At 44.4% G+C, this 19351-nt stretch overlaps 1 protein-coding gene across 1 annotated transcript in view; it reads right to left on the minus strand.

Annotated features, from left to right (window-relative positions):
* Positions 1–19351, minus strand: part of TTLL12 (tubulin tyrosine ligase like 12) — a 222671-nt gene that overhangs the window by 189105 nt on the left and 14215 nt on the right. Inside the window, exon 3 of the mRNA XM_086922258.1 lies at positions 2106–2304. Within this exon, the coding sequence (XP_086778384.1) occupies positions 2106–2304 (199 nt within the window). The remainder of the gene's footprint in view (positions 1–2105; positions 2305–19351) is intronic.

A 19351-nucleotide genomic window follows, 5' to 3' on the forward strand; every position in this document is an offset into this window, starting at 1 on the left:
AAATATTTCAAAATATATCAGCAGTTAGCAAAGCACTGTTTTGTAATCCTTAAGAGTTTGATGGAACCAACACTTTTACTAGGATTAAAACAAATTAGAACACTTTATTTGGTGATGTGCAAATGATAAATACTTGCTAACCCCGATTTTCACACATTATCCTGTGGCACCCCAGGAGGAGGTCTCCGTGCTCCAGGAGGTCAGATCCGTCTCTCTGCCAAGTTCTGGGACACCAGGACTCCCAGGAGCTGCGCTGCACTAATACCTGGTGTACCGGAGAACTTGAAGCAGCCAAGGCTTGTTTAGTGTCCAGCCTGGACACCAACACGGCCCAAAACTGTCCTATCGAAGTGTGACATCAGCACCGGAGAGGCCATTGTCGAGAGTGGCACTGCTGTCTTGTTTTGTCTCCATCTCACAGCTAGCTTGAATCTAGTAGCAAAGTGAGCAAGGGACTCCCAGCTGGGCATGCCCTGCCAACTTGGGGGATTCAAGCTAGCCTGGCTGATGAGGGGTGCGACTGGGGGTCAAAGGTTTCAGCACTCTGTCCATAATCTCCTTGTGTTTGCTTTGTTCTCCCTAAGTTGACAGGTATGCCTAGACGTGGGTCCCATACTCACTTTGATACTGGATTCAAGTTAGCCTGGCTGACTAGGGGGGTTACCCCGAAACCGGTCCCAGGATGCTTGTTTCCGGTCTAGGGAAGGCTTGGCAGTTCGGGATGGACTGTTCCCTTGAGGCACAGGGTCAAGACTGATTTGCATATGGCTGGGTCTGAACTGGGGTGGAGAAGTGAGCTAAAGAACAATGATGGATTCAACCCAGATCTGTGACTGTGGGCAAGCGTCTGAAAAGTTATAGCGCTCCGTCCATCCTCTCCTTGTGTTTGCTTTGTTTGCCCTTAGTTAGCAGGGAAAGCCCAGACGTGGGTCCCTTGCTCACCTGGCTTGGCAGTTCGGGCTGGACTGTTCCTACGAGGCACAGGGTCAGGACCGATTTGCATATGGCTGGGTCTGAACCTAGGAGGCAAAGTGAGCTAAAGAGCAATGAAGGATTCAACCCATATCTGTGACTGAGGGCGAGTGTCTGAAATGTTTCAGCGCTCCGTCCATCATCTCTTTGTGTTTGCTTTGAGCAAGAATACACAACACTCCCATCTGATAAACCTAAGGCTGCTCGGCCACACTAAAGCAAATAGAGCACCTTGGGATTGTTAAAGCAAGCCCCTGTACACTAAAGGGATACCTGGACTCTACAAAGTGCACCTCATTTTGGTACACTGTGTAAAGAGCCAGGTCCCTACACAGAAGATAACACAATTTGAGGCTAGTTTATGGGTTAAGTGCATAAGTTAGGCAGAGTAGATGCACTAGACCTGCATGTTGTAACAATTTTATAATTATTCAAGGCCTGGAGAAGACATAAAAGCAGCCCGTTTTACTCTAGCAGGATACCAGAGAGATGCAAGTAGCAGTCGGGTAGGCCCATTTCAAATGCTAGGAATACATCTACACAATAATTTCCATTGTAAGATGCAGTGCTCAATCAGAACCACATAACAGGCACAAGTGCTCATTGAAAGGCAGTGTCGTGAAGATCTAAAACTGAGCAAGGAATTAACTGAAAGCACAAGACTAAATGAATACATGGCATGTGCCTAGCACAACTATACAAGATAGTATAGGAGTCTTAGACCGTGGGTTTGCCCTACAGAAACTCGTTGTTCTCATCACAGACGCAAGCAGTACTGCACACCAATCTATTATGAACAATGTAACCATCCTGAAGTCAAACATGATACCAATATGAGGGGCAACTAAAAATAATAACTGTTTCCAACGTAGATCCTAAACATTCCACCATTATTTGTTTGTCGTTTTTTCACACACCCACGATAAAGCAGTGGGGGGGACGAAGCCCACAATTGCGGCAGTGGCCTACCCTTGAAGAATGTACGACTACAAGGTGACACCCCCTTCTCGTCCCCAGGTTAACAGCGATTAGCCTAACACAATGAGAATAACTAATTCTTGAGTGTATTGGTTTTGAGGTACCCTCCCTAATGGTTCAAAAGAAAAATAATATATCAGGTGATGCATTCTTACCCCCTGAGCTAGCTTGTAGGTTTGGTTGTATTTCCACATTTCCTTAAGTACTTCCTCAATAACTCCCTCATCTGGAACCTCTCCATGGAATTCAATTCCCATGAGGTTTGCCATCCGGTGAAGCAACCCGGGAATCTGCAGCAGCTGCTGACGGGCATGTTCCACACGGTAGGTCCAGGCATGATCGATGAGGAAAATGCTTAAAAAAGAAAGAAAAATAAGATGCAAGCAAGGCCTTTGGCGGATAAATGAAGCTTTAACCATATATAACAACTCAGAACAATTGGAAGTATGCACACTACCAGTGGTGGTGGGTGAATGTATTTTTTTTTGTGGGGCGATCAGAGTGTAGAAATCTATACAGTTTATCCTAAAGTTAGTGCATGGACATGGCCTTCATATTCATATTGCCAGACACTGAATAGCACTCAAGTGATTCATATTTACGAGAAAACTAATCAAGCTATGTTACTAAAAATGGTCTCACTGTCGAATCCAGCTATTAAAAACTTTAAAATGCGATTTTACGACAAGTTAGAGAAAAAAAAAAACAGTTTTGTCTGCCAAATATCATAACATATTGCAGTGCCTTAAAGTTAAAATTGGAGTGCAGCATGGATACATGAAAAAACTGCACTCAATGTCAGCATCACCACTGTAAGACAGAGAACATGTCCTAGGATAGTTTCTAAACTCCTGTTAACTAGTTTATTATGTATTTATTGTTTCGGCTGACAGCCTTACAATATTTCTTTTAAAAAACATGCAATATAAGACTGTTAACTAGTTATTTATTTGCAGCTTTAATAGCAGATAAAAGACCAAATTGTATCACAGTGTTTTATATACAACTTCCACTGAGTGCAAATCAGTTCTCTCTCCCATCACTCGTTGACTTTATGCTGGTCTTTGACACTGTATAGCATGCCGCTGCCATTAGGCTATGATCCTGCTATAGAACTAGCACTCACATACACTTGGTGCAAAAGGATACCAGAACTCACATTTAATATAAACATGATTGACAGACCGGCACTGCTACATGCCTAATACGCATTACCTTCAGGTAAGCTGAGGGAGATGCGTGACTCATAACGTGTCCTTTGTGTCAGCTCAGAATTAGTAAGATGATCCATATATGCACTTTCCAAAGGGCCACGAAGCATCTACTGTATCTTGTTCATCTAATCCTTGTGAAAACATAACTGACACTTGAACTCAAAACAGAAATAAAATGTTATGTTAAAATGTAATTTTTTAGGTCTCGCCTAACGAAACGCAGCGCATGCGCTGCTTCGCCTTGTTAGGTCTCGCCTAGCGAACGCAGAGCATGCGCTGCATCACCTTGGCAAGCCTATTGTTCTGGCTTTTGCTAGCGAAGGGAGACAAACCATGTGCGTGCACAGACAGGCGATGTACAAGCGCATGGCTTCTCCTCAAACGCTCCCACCGCGTGCTTGATTTAGCTTTTAGTTACGGTTTCTCTGCCCGGCTCGCGCGCTTGATTTACAGGGACTGAGTGCAAAACATAAGGATATCACTTCTTCCTCATGGTCTTAACTTGCGGTGCTTATCCTCCGCCACACTCTTTTATGCCACCTATACTCCTATTGTAGCTCCGCCTCGACTTTCACTCTGCCCCGCATTCTATGCTACCACTTAACCTCATGTTTTTCACTGCCCATGCCTGCCACTGTGCTCCATACTCTGTCGTAGCAGCCCGATTCCACACACCACATTTTCCAGGCGCCCGGAGCAGATCTGCCTCAGTGCGCTGCACACAGTGCTCACTTACTACCTACCTGTCGAAGGGGAGGTGGCATGATACGTGGAAACCTGCGACCGTCAGGACACGGAGCTCGCAGCAGCCGGAACATTAATCCAGTCTGCTATCTTACAGCCAAACAATCAATCCAGACACACCTGTCTTAGTCTGAATGCAGAAAGAGAACAGTGAACGCTTTGTGCACCTCTATTCCGTTTCACGGCTCAAAAATGACAAAGCACAAAGGATGATGAAATAAAACAGATGCTAGGCAAGAAAACATCAGAGGGTTCAACTTCTCGAAGATAATAAATAACACACAAGATACCTTCTTTCTCGGGGGTGGGGGGTGCAGTGCCTCTGCTCTCACGTCCTCTCGGGGTCCATGGGGGCAAGGCACCTGTCCATACATACGGGTAACACATCAAGATAACTTTTTCACCGGCATGTGCGAGGCTGAGCAAGGGGGGGGGCGAGGGGGGAAGAGACAGGCAAGTGGAAATAGTCACCTCCCAACGATTATAAAGGAACATATATGCGCACCATGACACTCTCGCGGGGGCACGCCCCTTTCCGGACGGAGTCCCTTTGAAGGAAGGGATAGATCCTCCTCTCGGGCCTCCTGCGAGTTCAACAATCGCAGACATGAACTGCCTGCCTATCGCGAAGTGTGGCCCGTCCCCGAAGAAAAGCCTTGTCTGAAAGTGTGCGAAGGGGGTGTAAGCTGAACCATTAAACACCTGGGTTACCCGATTTTGAAGGGCAGTATAACTAGAATATAGGTTGTGGCAAAGTAGCAGGCTCACCTTCTGCATAATGACAAGGATTGGGGGGATATTTATCTGTATTTATATAGCGCTTACTATCCTTATATTGGCAACACTGCCACCTCTTTATATGTCCCACTACAGTAATCAACATGAGCCGCGATTTAAACAACCTCCGATCCCTTTGACCGAGAAATTGTTTTGTTAAAGTCTGTAAATTATGAAGAAACACAATAATGGCTTGAGTGATGAGAGCGTCAAAAAATATTACAGATTTCAGTGGGGAAAGGCCATGACTACACAATGACGTAATCTCGTTTTTCCCCCAGTGACACTGAACATATTTCACCAAAGTAACAGGATCATTGCTAAAGGCACACCAGGAATGAAGGCACAGGCATTAGTCGTTGCTGTGCCTACCCTACACGGCCGGAGCAGGGCACCGCTGTGCAGCATGGTGGGCACACTCAATGGGCGTGCTGGCATGAATGGGTCGTGGTTGAGTGTGTGCAGCCCAGAGATGCTTTTTCAGAGATTGCTTTTTTTGTCTCCTCCGCCCTTAGTGGTGTGCTCGGCCAAGGAGGCTACCGAGGTATGCGCCTTCCATGTCTCACACCGATATTTTTGTAACCGGCCGACCGGGGTAGGGAGAAAATCTACACCCTATGCTACACCCTGCACCCATCAAGGAATATGAGACCGAATACCCAACATGCATACGACAGAGTGCAGACACACCTTAACAAGCATTTGCAAAGCAATAGGTCTTGCAGTAACGCAAGTTTAAGCTATCGGCATTGTAAATGACAATGCCTTTTATTTATGTTTTTAAAACGAAAATAAAAACAAAAGGCATTGCTATTTGCAATGTCAATAGCTGAAACTTGCGTAACTGCGAGACCTATTGCATTGCAAATGCTTGCTCTCTTTTACTCCCAGACTCAAGGGCTGTTTTCTGTAATGAACGGAATGGGGCCTGTTTAGGTTGTGGGTGCTACCACCCAACCCTAAAGGACAAAAATCTTTCTGCCCTCCCCAGATGATGGGGGGAGGGAAGGGAGGTGGTTGTGGGCTTGCACCCCACCTGCGGGACATCATCAACACCTCCTTCGACACCGCTACCTTCCCGGAGAGCTGGAAGCACGCCAAACTCAGCGCTCTACTAAAGAAGCCATCAGCCGACCCCACCGACCTCAAGAACTACCGCCCCATCTCGCTGCTCCCGTTTCCTGCAACAGTCATCGAGAAGACCGTCAACAAGCAGCTGGCCGCCTTCCTCGAGACGAACGGATCCCTCGACCCCTCGCAGTCTGGCTTCCGGGCCAACCACAGCACCGAGACCGCCCTGATCGCAGCCACCGATGACATCCGAGCACTGCTCGACAGCGGAGAAACAGCAGCCCTCATCCTCCTAGACCTCTCTACGGCCTTCGACACTGTCTGCCACCGTACACTAGTGCAGCGACTCAGCAACGTCGGAATCCAGGAGAAGGCACTGGAGTGGATCACATCCTTCCTCGCCGGAAGGACACAGAGAGTCCGCCTCCCCCCGTTCAGGTCTGAAGCCACCGAAGTCATCTGCGGCGTTCCTCAAGGCTCCTCGCTCAGTCCAACCCTCTTCAACGTCTACATGTGCCCCCTCGCAGACATCGCACGCCAGCACAACCTCAACATCATCTCCTACGCCGACGACACCCAGCTGATTCTCTCCCTCACCAACGACCCCGCCACCGCCAGAGCCAACCTTCACGAAGGGATGAAAGAGGTAGCCGAATGGATGAAGAACAGCCACCTGAAACTGAACTCGGACAAGACGGAAGTCCTCATCCTGGGATCCTCACCCTCCGCCTGGGACGACTCCTGGTGGCCCCCCGCCCTAGGCAGCGCACCCAAACCAACAGACCACGCACGCAACCTGGGCTTCATCCTGGACCCCTCGCTCTCCATGACCAGACAAGTCAACGCCGTCTCCTCGTCATGCTTCAACATCCTGCGCATGCTACGTAAGATCTTCCGGTGGATCCCCACCGAGACCAGCCGTCTGGACTACGGCAACTCCCTCTACGCCGGAACCACCGCCAAACTCCAGAAGAGACTCCAGCGGATCCAGAACGCCTCAGCAAGACTCATCCTGGACATCCCCCGCCACAGCCACATCTCCGGACACCTGAGCGACCTGCACTGGCTCCCGGTCAACAAGAGAATCACCTTCCGACTCCTCACCCACGCACACAATGCCCTACACAACCAAGGCCCAGGATACCTCAACAGCCGCCTCAACTTCTACGCTCCCAAACGCCAGCTTTGATCGACCGGCCACGCCCTCGCCGCCGTCCCCCGCATCCGAAGAGCCACCACAGGGGGGCGGTCCTTCTCCTACCTCGCCGCCAAGACATGGAACTCCCTCCCGACCCACCTCCGCCTGACCCAGGACCACCTCGCCTTCAGGAAGCAACTCAAGACCTGGCTGTTCGAGCAGTAGCGGACCCCCCTTCCCTAGCGCCTTGAGACCCTCTGGGTGAGTAGTGCGCTATATAAATGCATTGATCGATTGATTGATTGATTGCAGCACACTAGACACTAGCAATAAATGTGGGGGGGGGGCTAACTAGCCACCAAGTACCAGATTACTTAAAGGGCCTCAGAAGTCCACCATCACTTATGCCACCACCTGCCACACTGAACCAGAACCACCAATGAGTAGCAGGGGCTGCAGATGCTGGTGCCGCCCCTTTTTGCAATAAAGTTGATGTCGGTTAATATCTTGCCATTAGGGGACATTGCCTCAGTTGTATGGGAGCAGGTCTCCATGGTAATTAGCAACACTTTATCCCTGCCCTTGCGCTGTGTTACAGACAACTGAAGAGGCAAAAAAAACTATTCGGATGCGCGTGGAGTGTGCAGTCCTTAGAGTTAGCGGGGAACAATCAGCGCGGACCCTTAACGCCCCAGGAAAATAAAACTCTTCACCGAAAGGCCACTGTCTCCAAAGATAGACAAAGCCATTGTTTCACTCGGTTTCAAACCGAGGCCATCTGTTACACTACTTTCAGGAACTGTCATGAGTTAGGGCCTGCACTGTGGACCGCATTTTGTTTTGTTGGTAATCAGGCACATTCTCACAGTATGTTCTGGGTGCACCGAATTGAGGTTACATCACTGTATAAACAGGAACCATGCATTCAATGTGTAATTCAGGCCCTGGTTGTTTTCTGTTTTTTGTTATTAAATGGGATGAGGGTAGGTCAGACGGGGCTTTAGCCACAACACCTCCCCCTGGAGCCCAACAGTCTTTCTATCTCTCTGGGACCCATAGCCTGAATACTGGAGCCATCCCCATAGCAAGCAAGAATATGCGTCAGCAAAGAAAGGGTAAATCCCTCCTACCATACTACCTGGGAGTTTGTCCCAATTCCAAAACCAGCCAGCAGCACACACCATTGGTGGAGAGGGAGCATTTTTTGGCTCTCACACACTTGGTGTGTCATCTTATGTTTATTGCGACTGCTGACTGATGTTAATAGCACTTTGATAGAATTTCATTTTTGCACATCTCGTTTGTACTAAATAGCGATTACCTGTGGGGGGTCTTGTAGTGTTGCCCCCTCGGTCCGCTGCAAGCTTTTACTCGATTGATGCGGAGGGGGGCAGACATCTTTGTTTGGGGACTGCCTGATTCTGCTGATACACCCACTTCCGGTTTAGGCCGGAGGGGCTAACATCCGGGCATCAGGCCAGGGATTACAGCCACGGCCGCTATTTATTTAGATGGAAAGGCGGGCACGCAGCAGGCGTGGATGCGCCGCTGGCGTGCCAAATGCAAGCCCGTCTACGTCTGGACGGGGCCCAGGGCCAGTCATTATGCCCATTTTATTAGTTACACTTCATTGGAATTACGCTCCTTGGCATCTAGGGCAGATAAGGAAATTGAGCCTCTTTTCAAATATAAACTTGAATGATATGGAGTCTTAAACCCCGAGCCGGTTGTACCTCCGCTGCCCTTAACAACATCTGAATCCCGTATCCTCCTAAACTCAGGCAGGCGACCACTAATATAATGATCCCAGATTCCGAAGAGCTTAAGGTAGTCTATTTAAACACACGTTCTATGGTCAAGCATCAGTTGGAGATTTTTAATCTTTTAGACACTGTGGCCCCGGACATACTTTTGATTACGAAAACATGGTTGACCATAGAATCCACGCAGGACATCCTTGCAGCCCTCCCAGGCACCTATTATTTGATGCAGGCTAATAGATCTGTTGGGAAAAGAGGAGGAGGGTGGCTGCTGTTATTAAGAAAGAACTGTCAGCCACTTCTATAGCCTCCTTTGAAATGAGTTCGGTAGATAGTCTCACATTAAAATTCACTTTCCCTAAGCTCTCCTTAGTGTGCATACTGATATATAGACCTCCTAGTGCTATGGCAGGGTTTGTCACCGAATTGGCTAATTACGTTATTCCACTCACCATAGACTTTGATAAAATACTGCTGATCGGAGACTTGAACTGTTGGCCTTCTGAGGAAGGGGAGAGTCAGGGCTCTAAAGAGCTCACTGACCTATTAATCAATTTGAATTTAGAAGGGCACATAACAGCCCACCCATATTAAAGGCCAGGCATTAGACCAATTATGGACCACTAATCTTTTGGTTCTTGATCTACTGGTACAGCCATGTACTTGGTCAGATCACTGTCTCATCTACTTCTCAATAAATGGGTTATCCACAGTTAAACCTCGGAGTGATATAAGACCTATGATTAGAACTTGGAACTGGTCTAGCCTACCGGAGTGTCTTAATATGTTGCAGTCCACCCTCCCGCCTACGACGACCAGTGTCAATGAGATGGAGAAAGCCACCTCTAACTGGCTACTTCAAGCTTGTGAGATGCATGCCCCCCTACAGCAGAAAGAAAGGTCCCTGAGGAGGCATGAAACCTCTAATTGGTTCATAAGGAGTTAAAAATTGTTAAACTTAAAACGCTTCAGGCAGAACGGAAGTATGATAAAGCACTCACTGAATACAAAGCTGCCATAGTGGAGGCAAACAAGGCCTACTATGTTTCTTGGGTGCTTAACTCTAGCATACGCAAATAGGAGCATAGAGGGAAAACATGAACCTGGTCGCCCTCCACTCATTAAGTCGTACAAACAATATTGACCAGGTCCCCTTCGGCAATATCTAATATTTTAATCAAAGTAACTCTAGTTGCAATATTTTAACAACAACCTCCCCTTCTTTTTTAAAACCTTAGGGTAGAGAGTACACTGTATCCATGCCAAGATTAAAAAGCCTCAATCCCCTCTAAGACAGTCAAGAACAATGTCATCAAGCAACATCACAGTGTATGGTGAAAAAAGGTGTGGGAAGCGAGATAACTTCTCACCGGCGAATGGTGAAAAAAGGTGTGGGAAGCGAGATGACCCACGATTGGGGTATAGTCTATTTTAATTGCAACCACACGGCCGGTAGGAGTCACTTGGTCCGTGTAAGGGTAAATATGGAATGATGTGACGTATTCTGTGCAGTTGGTGCAAATTGTTACACATAAGTCTGGATGGGCATGTGGCAAATGAATTTTAAATTTGTGTTTGTTTAATCGACAGCCATGAAGAATGGTGTGTCCAGCATAGAGTGCAGTGGCAAAAACTACTAGCCCTGACGAAATTGCCCAGAATCTATAGGGTAATGAAACATGTTGGCAAATGGTAGTAGGCTATATAGTTAATAGACATTTCCTGTTGTTTTTAATTGGATAGGCTGCACTAAGAAGAAGAATAAAAATTGTGTATGTGTGCAGGTCCTATCTTGTTGCATTACACTGTCTGTTTTATGTGTGTTGCACTTTCATTCACTGCACTTCATATTGCACTTAAAATGCACTTGTATATTATTTTGGACACTTTACTTTAAAGCTTGATGACCGCCGATGATAACACAGCAACACTGGTGAGTACCTACCAGGTTTCCCGTTGTTGGTGCGCCCGTGAGGGGTCATCTCGCTTCCCACACCTTTTTTCACCATACACTGTGTTGTTGGTTGATGACATTGTTCTTGACTGTCTTAGAAGGGATTGAGGCTTTTTAATCTTGGCATGGATACACTGTACCCTCTACCCCAAGGTTTTAAAAAAGAAGGGGAGGTTGTTGTTAAAATATTGCAACTAGAGTTACCTGGTCAATAGTGCTTAACTCTAGCAACAAGTCCAGTGATATTTTTAAAATTGTCAGAATCTTTCTAGTCCTGACCGATTTACCTTGGCTGTCACACCCTCGTAGGCTCTGTGTGAGGAGCTGAACACATTCTTAGTGGAAAAAATCAAGACCATCCAGAAATCCATTTCCACAGGTCATTTGGAATGGAAATCCTATAAGTCATATGAAAATCCTATTACGATGACTAACTTCCAAAAGATCACTCTTGATCGACTGGAAGAACTCCGAAACAAGGTTCAGTCTGGTTCCCCCAGTGACCTTTGTCCCGTTAGGATACAAAAAGAACTGCTCTCCCACCTCCCACCTCCCAGCCACCTTCCTTTCCCTTCTAAATACCTCTCTGGAGCAAGGGGTAGTCCCACCGTCTTCAAAGAGGCAGTGTAAGTGCCATTACAAAAGAAGGCGGGAGTAGATCCTAGCGTTCCGAGTACCTATAGGCCTATCTCGCTCCTTCCTTACCTAGCCAAACTGCGGGAGGCACATGTAGCAAAACTCGTATGTGCCTTCATTGAAGACACGGTACAATTTTTGTTGTCACTTTATAAGTACGGTCCTTGTGGCCTGAGAGTCTCGCTTACTGACCCATTGAGGGAGAGTTCATCCTAGCTAAGTGTTGCAGATGGATAAAATAATAACATTTGGTTTGAATGATGACCAATGCAATAGGATCATCGCTACAAGGAAGGGTAATAAACTTACAGTTATTACGGGTAAAAGTGAAAAATTGGGCACTTTACTAAATCTAAAAAAGAAACTTATTAGAACAGAAGCTTGTGCAGATTTTTTATTTGAATATGTGAAGGCAGGGGTGATACCAATTGGCCTACAGATATGTAATCAACCAGGAGTTTTTATTGAACATAAAAAATTCTTAGAAACTTGGTCACAGATTTCCAGTCGTTGCAGCCGCGACTGGATGTTGTTAATCATCGAAACTGCACAAGAGATAATGGTCTTAGAAAAAGAGGCCATCGAGAAATTAGAAATAGAATTGAAAGGTCAGCCAGCGTTAGATGATGCGAAAAATAAATTGAATGAAATTAATAAGGATGTAGATGGATACAGAGGCTACTTAACCAACAAGAAGGCTAATACATTGAAATAGGATATTAGCAGATTTAGTAAAGAATTGGCATATCCTTTCCTTAAGGATAACTATTATGAACAGAGAAATTAACAAACATGGGATCGTAATACCTTTAGAAAACCTAGATATAATAGAGGTTGGAGGAAAGGTGTTACTCACTCCCCACTTACCTTCGCCTTACCCAGAACCACCTAGCATTCAGAAAGCAACTTAAAACGTGGATATTTGACAAGTAATCCTCCTCCCCTCCCTAAGCGCCTTGAGACCCGCTGGGTATGTAGTGCGCTATATAAATTCTTTGACTTGACTTGACTTGACTTTCTCTGAATCATCTGCCTCTAGCAGTGAAGAAGAACAGGGCCCCACAGAGGAAGGTAATGGTAGAGGACCGGTGGAAGAATATGGTCCTTCTATAGAGCAAAGAACCAGGAGGGGGCGATACAATGGAAATCACAATGGAAACCAAACTAGGCACCAACCTATTCGCAGCCAACCACCTCAAGAATACATAAGAACCAGGAGCCAGAGGTACTGGCGTTAAATAAAGATAATAAAATACCGATTATCAACCTATCGAGTAGAACCCTTAGTATTCTTGAGAGTGCAGTGTTAGGGAAAGGCTTCAGTTTTGTACCAACTGCTAATATAAACAAGTTTCAATTGGAGAAAGATCTTAGGCAATTTATTAGAAAAATTAGACTACAGAGATTTTTTTTTTTAGAACAAACCGATTAGAGAATCTAACAATAAAACAGGTTTGAAACCAAAGTCGATATTTACTCCTTTTTTAACGCAAGTCGGCAACAATATTGAGACCTTTGAGAAAGCAGTAGAAATAGGGATTTATGATATAATCAAAGATGAATACCCCCAACAGCAAAATCTGAATAAATTAGAAAAAATAGCCATTAGTACCTTGAAAGGGGATAGGTCTATTACAATTAAACCCGCAGATAAGGGCGGGGGGGTTGTATTGTTTGATACCACAGATTAGGAGGAAATGGTTTTTAAATTGCTTAATGTCCCTGAACATTAGGAGAGAGTGAAGAACTCTGAACTTACGATCCTTACCAATAAATGTAGACAGTTCTTGTTAGAAGTCAAAGAACAAAATCCGATTTGTGATGAGGAATACAGATTCTTGAATAATCCAAACCCCAAAATTCCAGCTCTTTACGGTTTGCAGAAAATTCATAAAAGTGCCTTTTACCCCCCAATGAGACCTATTGTGAGCTGCCTGGGCTCATTGCTTGAGCACTTGAGCAAGTATGTGGACTTTTTTCTTAAACCGCTGGGGTCTAACCTTAGATCGTATGCGAGGGATTCCTCGCATATTATAGGCAAACTTGAAAACAAGCCATTTGTGAGGGAGACTCAATGTCTAGTCACTTAAGACATTGAGTCTACTATACAAATATACCCCAGCGGTCGAGAGTGGAGGTGTAATGTAAATGTAATGTAAAATAAATTTGTAAAGCGCATAAATCACCGAAGGTCTCAGAGCGCTGGCAGAAAAGAGGTGATAGAATGCATACTTGAAGATTTAACTTTGGAGGGAGTGAGCAAAGAATTTATAGTCCAATGCACTGAAATAGTACTGTTTAATAATATTTTTCTGTTCAAAGATCAGTTGTTTCGCCAGCGTAAAGGTACCAGCATGGTAGCAACTTGTGCGCAGAGTCTGGCTTGCCTATATGTGGGTGCCTTTGAGGAACTCCACATATATAATGAGCTGGCACCTTTCTTTGATAATGTTACGGAGTGGCACCGTTTCATTGATGACGTGTTTTTTATTTGGGATGGTCCAATGTATCTTTTATCAGATTTTCTTGCCTGGTTAAATATGGGTGACGAAAATCTAAAATTTACAGCCGGTTTCAGTAGGGATAGAGTAGACTATTTGGACATCACAATCAAGGCAGAGGGTGGTAGACTGGCAGTAGAATTATCTACAAAACCAATGGCAAAAAACACCTTGCTCCACTATTCCAGCTACAACCCTAAATCACAGAAGGATAATATCCCTTTCAGCCAATTTCTCCGGTTACGGAGAAATTGTACTGAATTGGAGGATTTCTATGAACATTCTGAAGTTCTGAAAGAAAAGTTGATGGATAGAGGATATCCAAAGAAACTGATATCCCACTCGTGCAAAAGGGCCAGATTCTTTGATCGTGAAGCCATGCTAACTAAGACTAACAAAGTGAAAGATGAAAAGAGTTGTTTTTGTTAGCCAATATAATGGCTCGAGTAACAGCATTAAAAATGTGGTGAATAGACATTGGCATATCTTAAATGACAAGGCAGAATTTAAATAAGGGAGAGACCCCTTTTTGCATTTAGCAAAAACAATCATTTACGTAGTCAGCTGGTCCATACTTATAGGGAAGATCAGAAGAGCAGACAAACAACCCTAAACAATACGAGAGCAAGATGAAATGTATGTTGTGGTAATTGCCAGATGTGTGACCAATGTGTGCTGGCTAAGGAAATCACACACAATGGTATAACTATTACTGCTCATTCCCTCAATAACTGACGTAGGAAAAATGTAATATATTTGCTACGATGCCCTTGTGGCCTAGCATACATAGGCGAGACGAGCCGTGAATTGAGAGTGCGTCTGGCTGAACAAAAGTCAGCTATTAAAACAAAAAAATGGAATGCACCTCTGGTTTCACACTTTAGTGAAATGGGCCAAAAAGAGAAAGATTTTGCTTGGTTCATTTTAGAGAAAGTTTGGATTAATAAAAGGGGTGGAAACATAGATGAAAAACATATGGCATGAGAACAATGGTATATATCAACCTTTAATACTATCAGACAGGGGCTCAATACAAGAGAAGAATGGGACAGACTGATAAAGTAATAGCCCTTACCCCAAGGCAATAGGTTTTACATGATAAAATCTGGAATCGGAATATTCATGAGCAATGCAGTATTGTGATAAAAAAAAATATTTTGTATGGTATCTGTTGATAGTAGTGGATAGTCTACTTTTTTCTATGTAGTATATTTTTTATAACATTTATCTTGCCCCGATTAAAAAAAAGTAGCTTTTAAACAAAATTATGCAGACTTTATAAAAAACTAGCTTACCCATCGCGCGTTGCTGCGATCTCAGAAGAAAGGAAATTTAAGGAAACTTGTTATGATAACATTCAATTTACATTGTGTCATTTTTATTGAAACGTATTAATTTTAATATGGAAAACATTTCAAAGTGTTGTTTTAATTCTGTTTATTTATTCGAGTGCTTGTGGATACACAGTATTTTGTGTTTTTCCGTCTGGTGCGTACACAAATAAATCAGAAGGCTTTCCGACGCGTGAGCTGGCCACATACAGTTGTCCATGTGAGAAGCACGGATTCTCCAAATCTAGTCCACACACTTGCAGTGATTGTCCTTGTGCTTTGTTGATGGTCATTGCAAAAGTTGAGTCGCACCGGAAACTGTAAACGTTCAGTATTGGAAAGAATATGAGGGCCCTGGGGGGCCGATATTTAACAAATGTTACTTTTTTTTTTTCACCAGAAACCTTCGCGGGAGTGTACTGAACAACTTCCCAAAGTTTCATGGTGATCGGATGAATGGTGTAGTACTGCATAAAGGACAAACAGACATACTTTCGGTATTATATAGATAGACAGACATTTATGGCATGGTTAAATCGGCCGACATACACCATTTAAAGATGGTGGCTCGCTGTTTCGGAAAAATAGTTCTATTTCGATCTCTACGACACAACGCGGAAGCAACGTGCTCCGCATTGACGAGATTATTAGAGGGAGATGGCGTTCGACTCGTGAAGCAGACGGAGTCAGAGGAGATACGGAGATTTATAAATCCCGGTAAGAATGACTCACATCGCTGGCGATACTGAGACTTGGTTTTTCATTCAGTGGACTTGGAGCCACAGGTTTTTATTTTTAATATAATGTCCACTTAGCATATGGGTAAACTAACAAAATGGAGGATTTTTGCACCGAGGGCATTTTTAAAGCATCGCGCATGACTCTACACGGCGTCAGATCGGGTTCGATATACCGCTTTATTCCGTATATAACATACAGCGATATACCGATAGATAGATAGAGATATATATATTATATATAAACAAATAACTGTCCGGTTCATGGAGCAGGATAGTTAAATGTTTGGTGGACCCACCGTTAGTAGAACGGTCGGGAAGTCCCAGTCTTTGCATTAATATGTCCATTTTTGTTAGCGTGTTTAGGTAGATAAGAGTGATGATTCTTAATGAGTGTAAGATGCAGCTATTGTTTGTAATCGTAACATGCTGCGTTGTTATTCTAAACACGCACGATTCGGAGCGGTGTGTCTTCATAGATATGTTTTTGATATGCAGGACACGGACTTGCCTGAAATTTCGCAAATTCAATGTTGTTGGCTCGGAATAAGGAACAGTATCACAGAGAGGAGCCTGTTTTTAAGAGAAATCTTTCAAGATTCCCTACATGAAGATTTAATCTAGATCAGGTAAATTAGACCAAAATCACAGTAGATACGAAAGTATAGAGGAAAAATCAAATAAGAAAGTTGCTATAATACATGTTTTTATAAAATTTTTCTTATCGTAAAAATTAGTGCACATTGAAGAGAATACTCGTAGGTTCATTGAGTCAGAGCAAGTATTCCGACGGAAACTCAAGACCTGGCTGTTTACTAATCTCTAAAATTACTTCTCTCTAGAGGCTCTCTGTAGTTCCGTGTTATGATGGACATGCACTCTGCAGATCCGCCTCATGATTGACATGTATTCTGCAGCGCCGGGACACCCCCTTTGGGGGTAGCTTCGCGCTTTATAATCTTCTTAAATAAATTATTGCGAACGCTCGTCTGGCTTACCAGTGGTGAACCCAGGATCCGGATTGTGACGCGCCTTCCTAGGGAGCACTCAGCACTATCTCCCTGCCGCCATTACTCCGCGCCAGCCTGGATGCCTCGTGGGAGCCGCGATGCTTGCGTGCCTGCCGTGTCCCCGCCTCAGCACCAGGTTTGTCAGGGGCCGTAGCCCGGTCTCAGCTGCTCCCTGCCGATAGCAGATTCAATTCAGCACGGGCGCATCTGGGACTAGTACCGCTTGTGCCTCGGTGGTTGGGCCACACTTTCCTGTGTTTTCTCGGGCAGAATATTTCATTGGGGCAAAGATAATTAACGGATCTCAGCGCTGGACTGCGGGAGCCTCACACAGTTTTTTATTTTTATTTAAGGAGTTTTATATAGTGCTAGCCTGACCCGAGGGTATCGGAGCGCTTCACAGCAGTATTTGAGTAAGATTCATGCAATAAGGCCATATTCTACATATAGGTATTGAAAGTCCTCTTGAGCCGAGTAACGTTGAGGTAGTATGCGAGTCCTGAGATAGCCTCCGCTCATGCGCCACCTAGCGCCCCCGTGACCGTGCCTGCTTAACCTGTGAGTGCCCTCTGTGTGTTATACTTTCTTCCCCTTGGCACCGCGGCTGAGTCTGTACAGTGTCTGTCTCCACTGCTCAGAAAGCTGGGCCTGTCTCTGGCAACTGTGTCCAAGCTTGCAGGATGTCTGCTTTGTCTCACCAACCCCCAGTCCAAATGTATTGGGATAGTTTTTAAAATAAACCAGCACTAAAAATGCAATAGGTCTCACCTTTCATTAAGTTAAAGCCATTTGCTTTGCTATACAATACCATTAGCAAAGTAAATGGCTTTAACTTAATCAAGGGCGAGACCTATTGCATTTTCAATGCTTGTTAGACACCTGCCTCTGGTCGGCTTTTTGTCTGTTCGGCATGAAGATAAGAGGTGAACAGTCCAATCTTCCAACTGGAGCCGAAAGACTGCCTGGTACTTAAGGTGGGAGCTACAATCCAGTACCAGGATGGGCAAGATCTGCATGACATTCGGTTTTTATTATTTATTTCCCTTTCTAAACCACCTCCCACCACTGGCCGGTAGGGAAGAGAGGGGATAAATACTCCAGGTTGCCCCCCCCCCCGGGGGGGGGGGCCTGTAGCCACCAGGGTACCATGGAAAGTTAATAAGGAAAGGAACCTTTGGTATTATGGACGGGAAAAAGTAATGGATCTACACAAACCACAGAGCCTGGAACTGCCCTCTTGGGTCTATTTTCCAGAACTTTCTGGGGGTAGGTAGGTGTCCCTGGGTGCCTACTGGCCCTATGCCCAAATACCAGAGCTACGCAAATCCACAGACAGAATTACATTCAAAGTAAAAATCTTGATTTCTCCACGTTGCGTTTGAGGGTCCTTCCAGTTGTAGGAGATGGGCCCACCCACACACACACACACAGGGTGACATTTTTAAAGATAAGTTTGCAAACGCAGAATAGTAAAACATTTATTATTTATTAAATTTCCCTCCATTTCTGGGATCAAATATAAGTCAGTGCATAAGAAAAGAGATTTTGCAAAACACCCTCTGATAAAATGGATAAACTCTTAATCAGAGTTGTACTAATAACCACTTCTCCAACCTCAGTTTCTCAGACGCATTTTGAAAATAAAGGCCTTTCCTTCACACCCATTCTTAATTAATAAGATTTTACCTAAAAATAAATTGATGCATGGTTGGTACACAATGAATTTTTTAAATAAACTACAGCTTGGTTGATAGCGGTGGGAATCACATGTTTTTGGACAAACAAAACGTATCCCTACTATCTGAAAAGCAAAAAAAAAAAAAGATGAACATTGGCACCTATTCCTGTTTTTCATACTCCGCTTCATTAATTTTTATAACACCAGAAATTCTTTTTTGGGGGGGAAACCATGGACGATCTATACACATGACCCCTTTCTGAACTCCGAACCGTGTTAATTAACAGACATGTTCAGCTTTTAAAGATCACTCACAAACTGCGAGTTGGTCGAAAGCACACAAACATTTAAAAAAAATCTTTTAAAACTGCAACACTTTTTTTCCACTCCTTTCTATTCCAGAAAGCTAGAAATCTTAGCACATCAAACATTTGGTTGATCCCATACAATTAAAATAAAATAAACAATTGTTGCTATAATATGTCAAGTTTTGCAATCCTTCAGTGGAATTCAGATTTGCTGTGTTACCCAGACTCCCCAAAATGTGTAAAATAAAGGATGCAATTTTGGCCTGGATATTTTTTTAGAAACAAATTATGAAGACTATGAGCTAACTAGCCAGTATGTCAATAAGAACTGGCAAAGTCAGTTAGTATGGCATTGGTCTCCAGCCTTTTGATTTTGTTTCAGTTTTTGATGGGAAGGACGAGGAAACAAAACAGACACTTTACATGGGAAGCTTCAGCACAGTCATTAACATCTGAATGATACCCTTACACTTTTCCTGAGGTGATCGAACACTATTTGGCTGGCATTTATCCCCTCACCACCTTACTAGTGACAAAAGGCA

The sequence above is a fragment of the Lissotriton vulgaris genome, chromosome 1_1 (assembly GCF_964263255.1).
Source record: "Lissotriton vulgaris chromosome 1_1, aLisVul1.2, whole genome shotgun sequence".
Classification (NCBI taxonomy): domain Eukaryota; kingdom Metazoa; phylum Chordata; class Amphibia; order Caudata; family Salamandridae; genus Lissotriton; species Lissotriton vulgaris.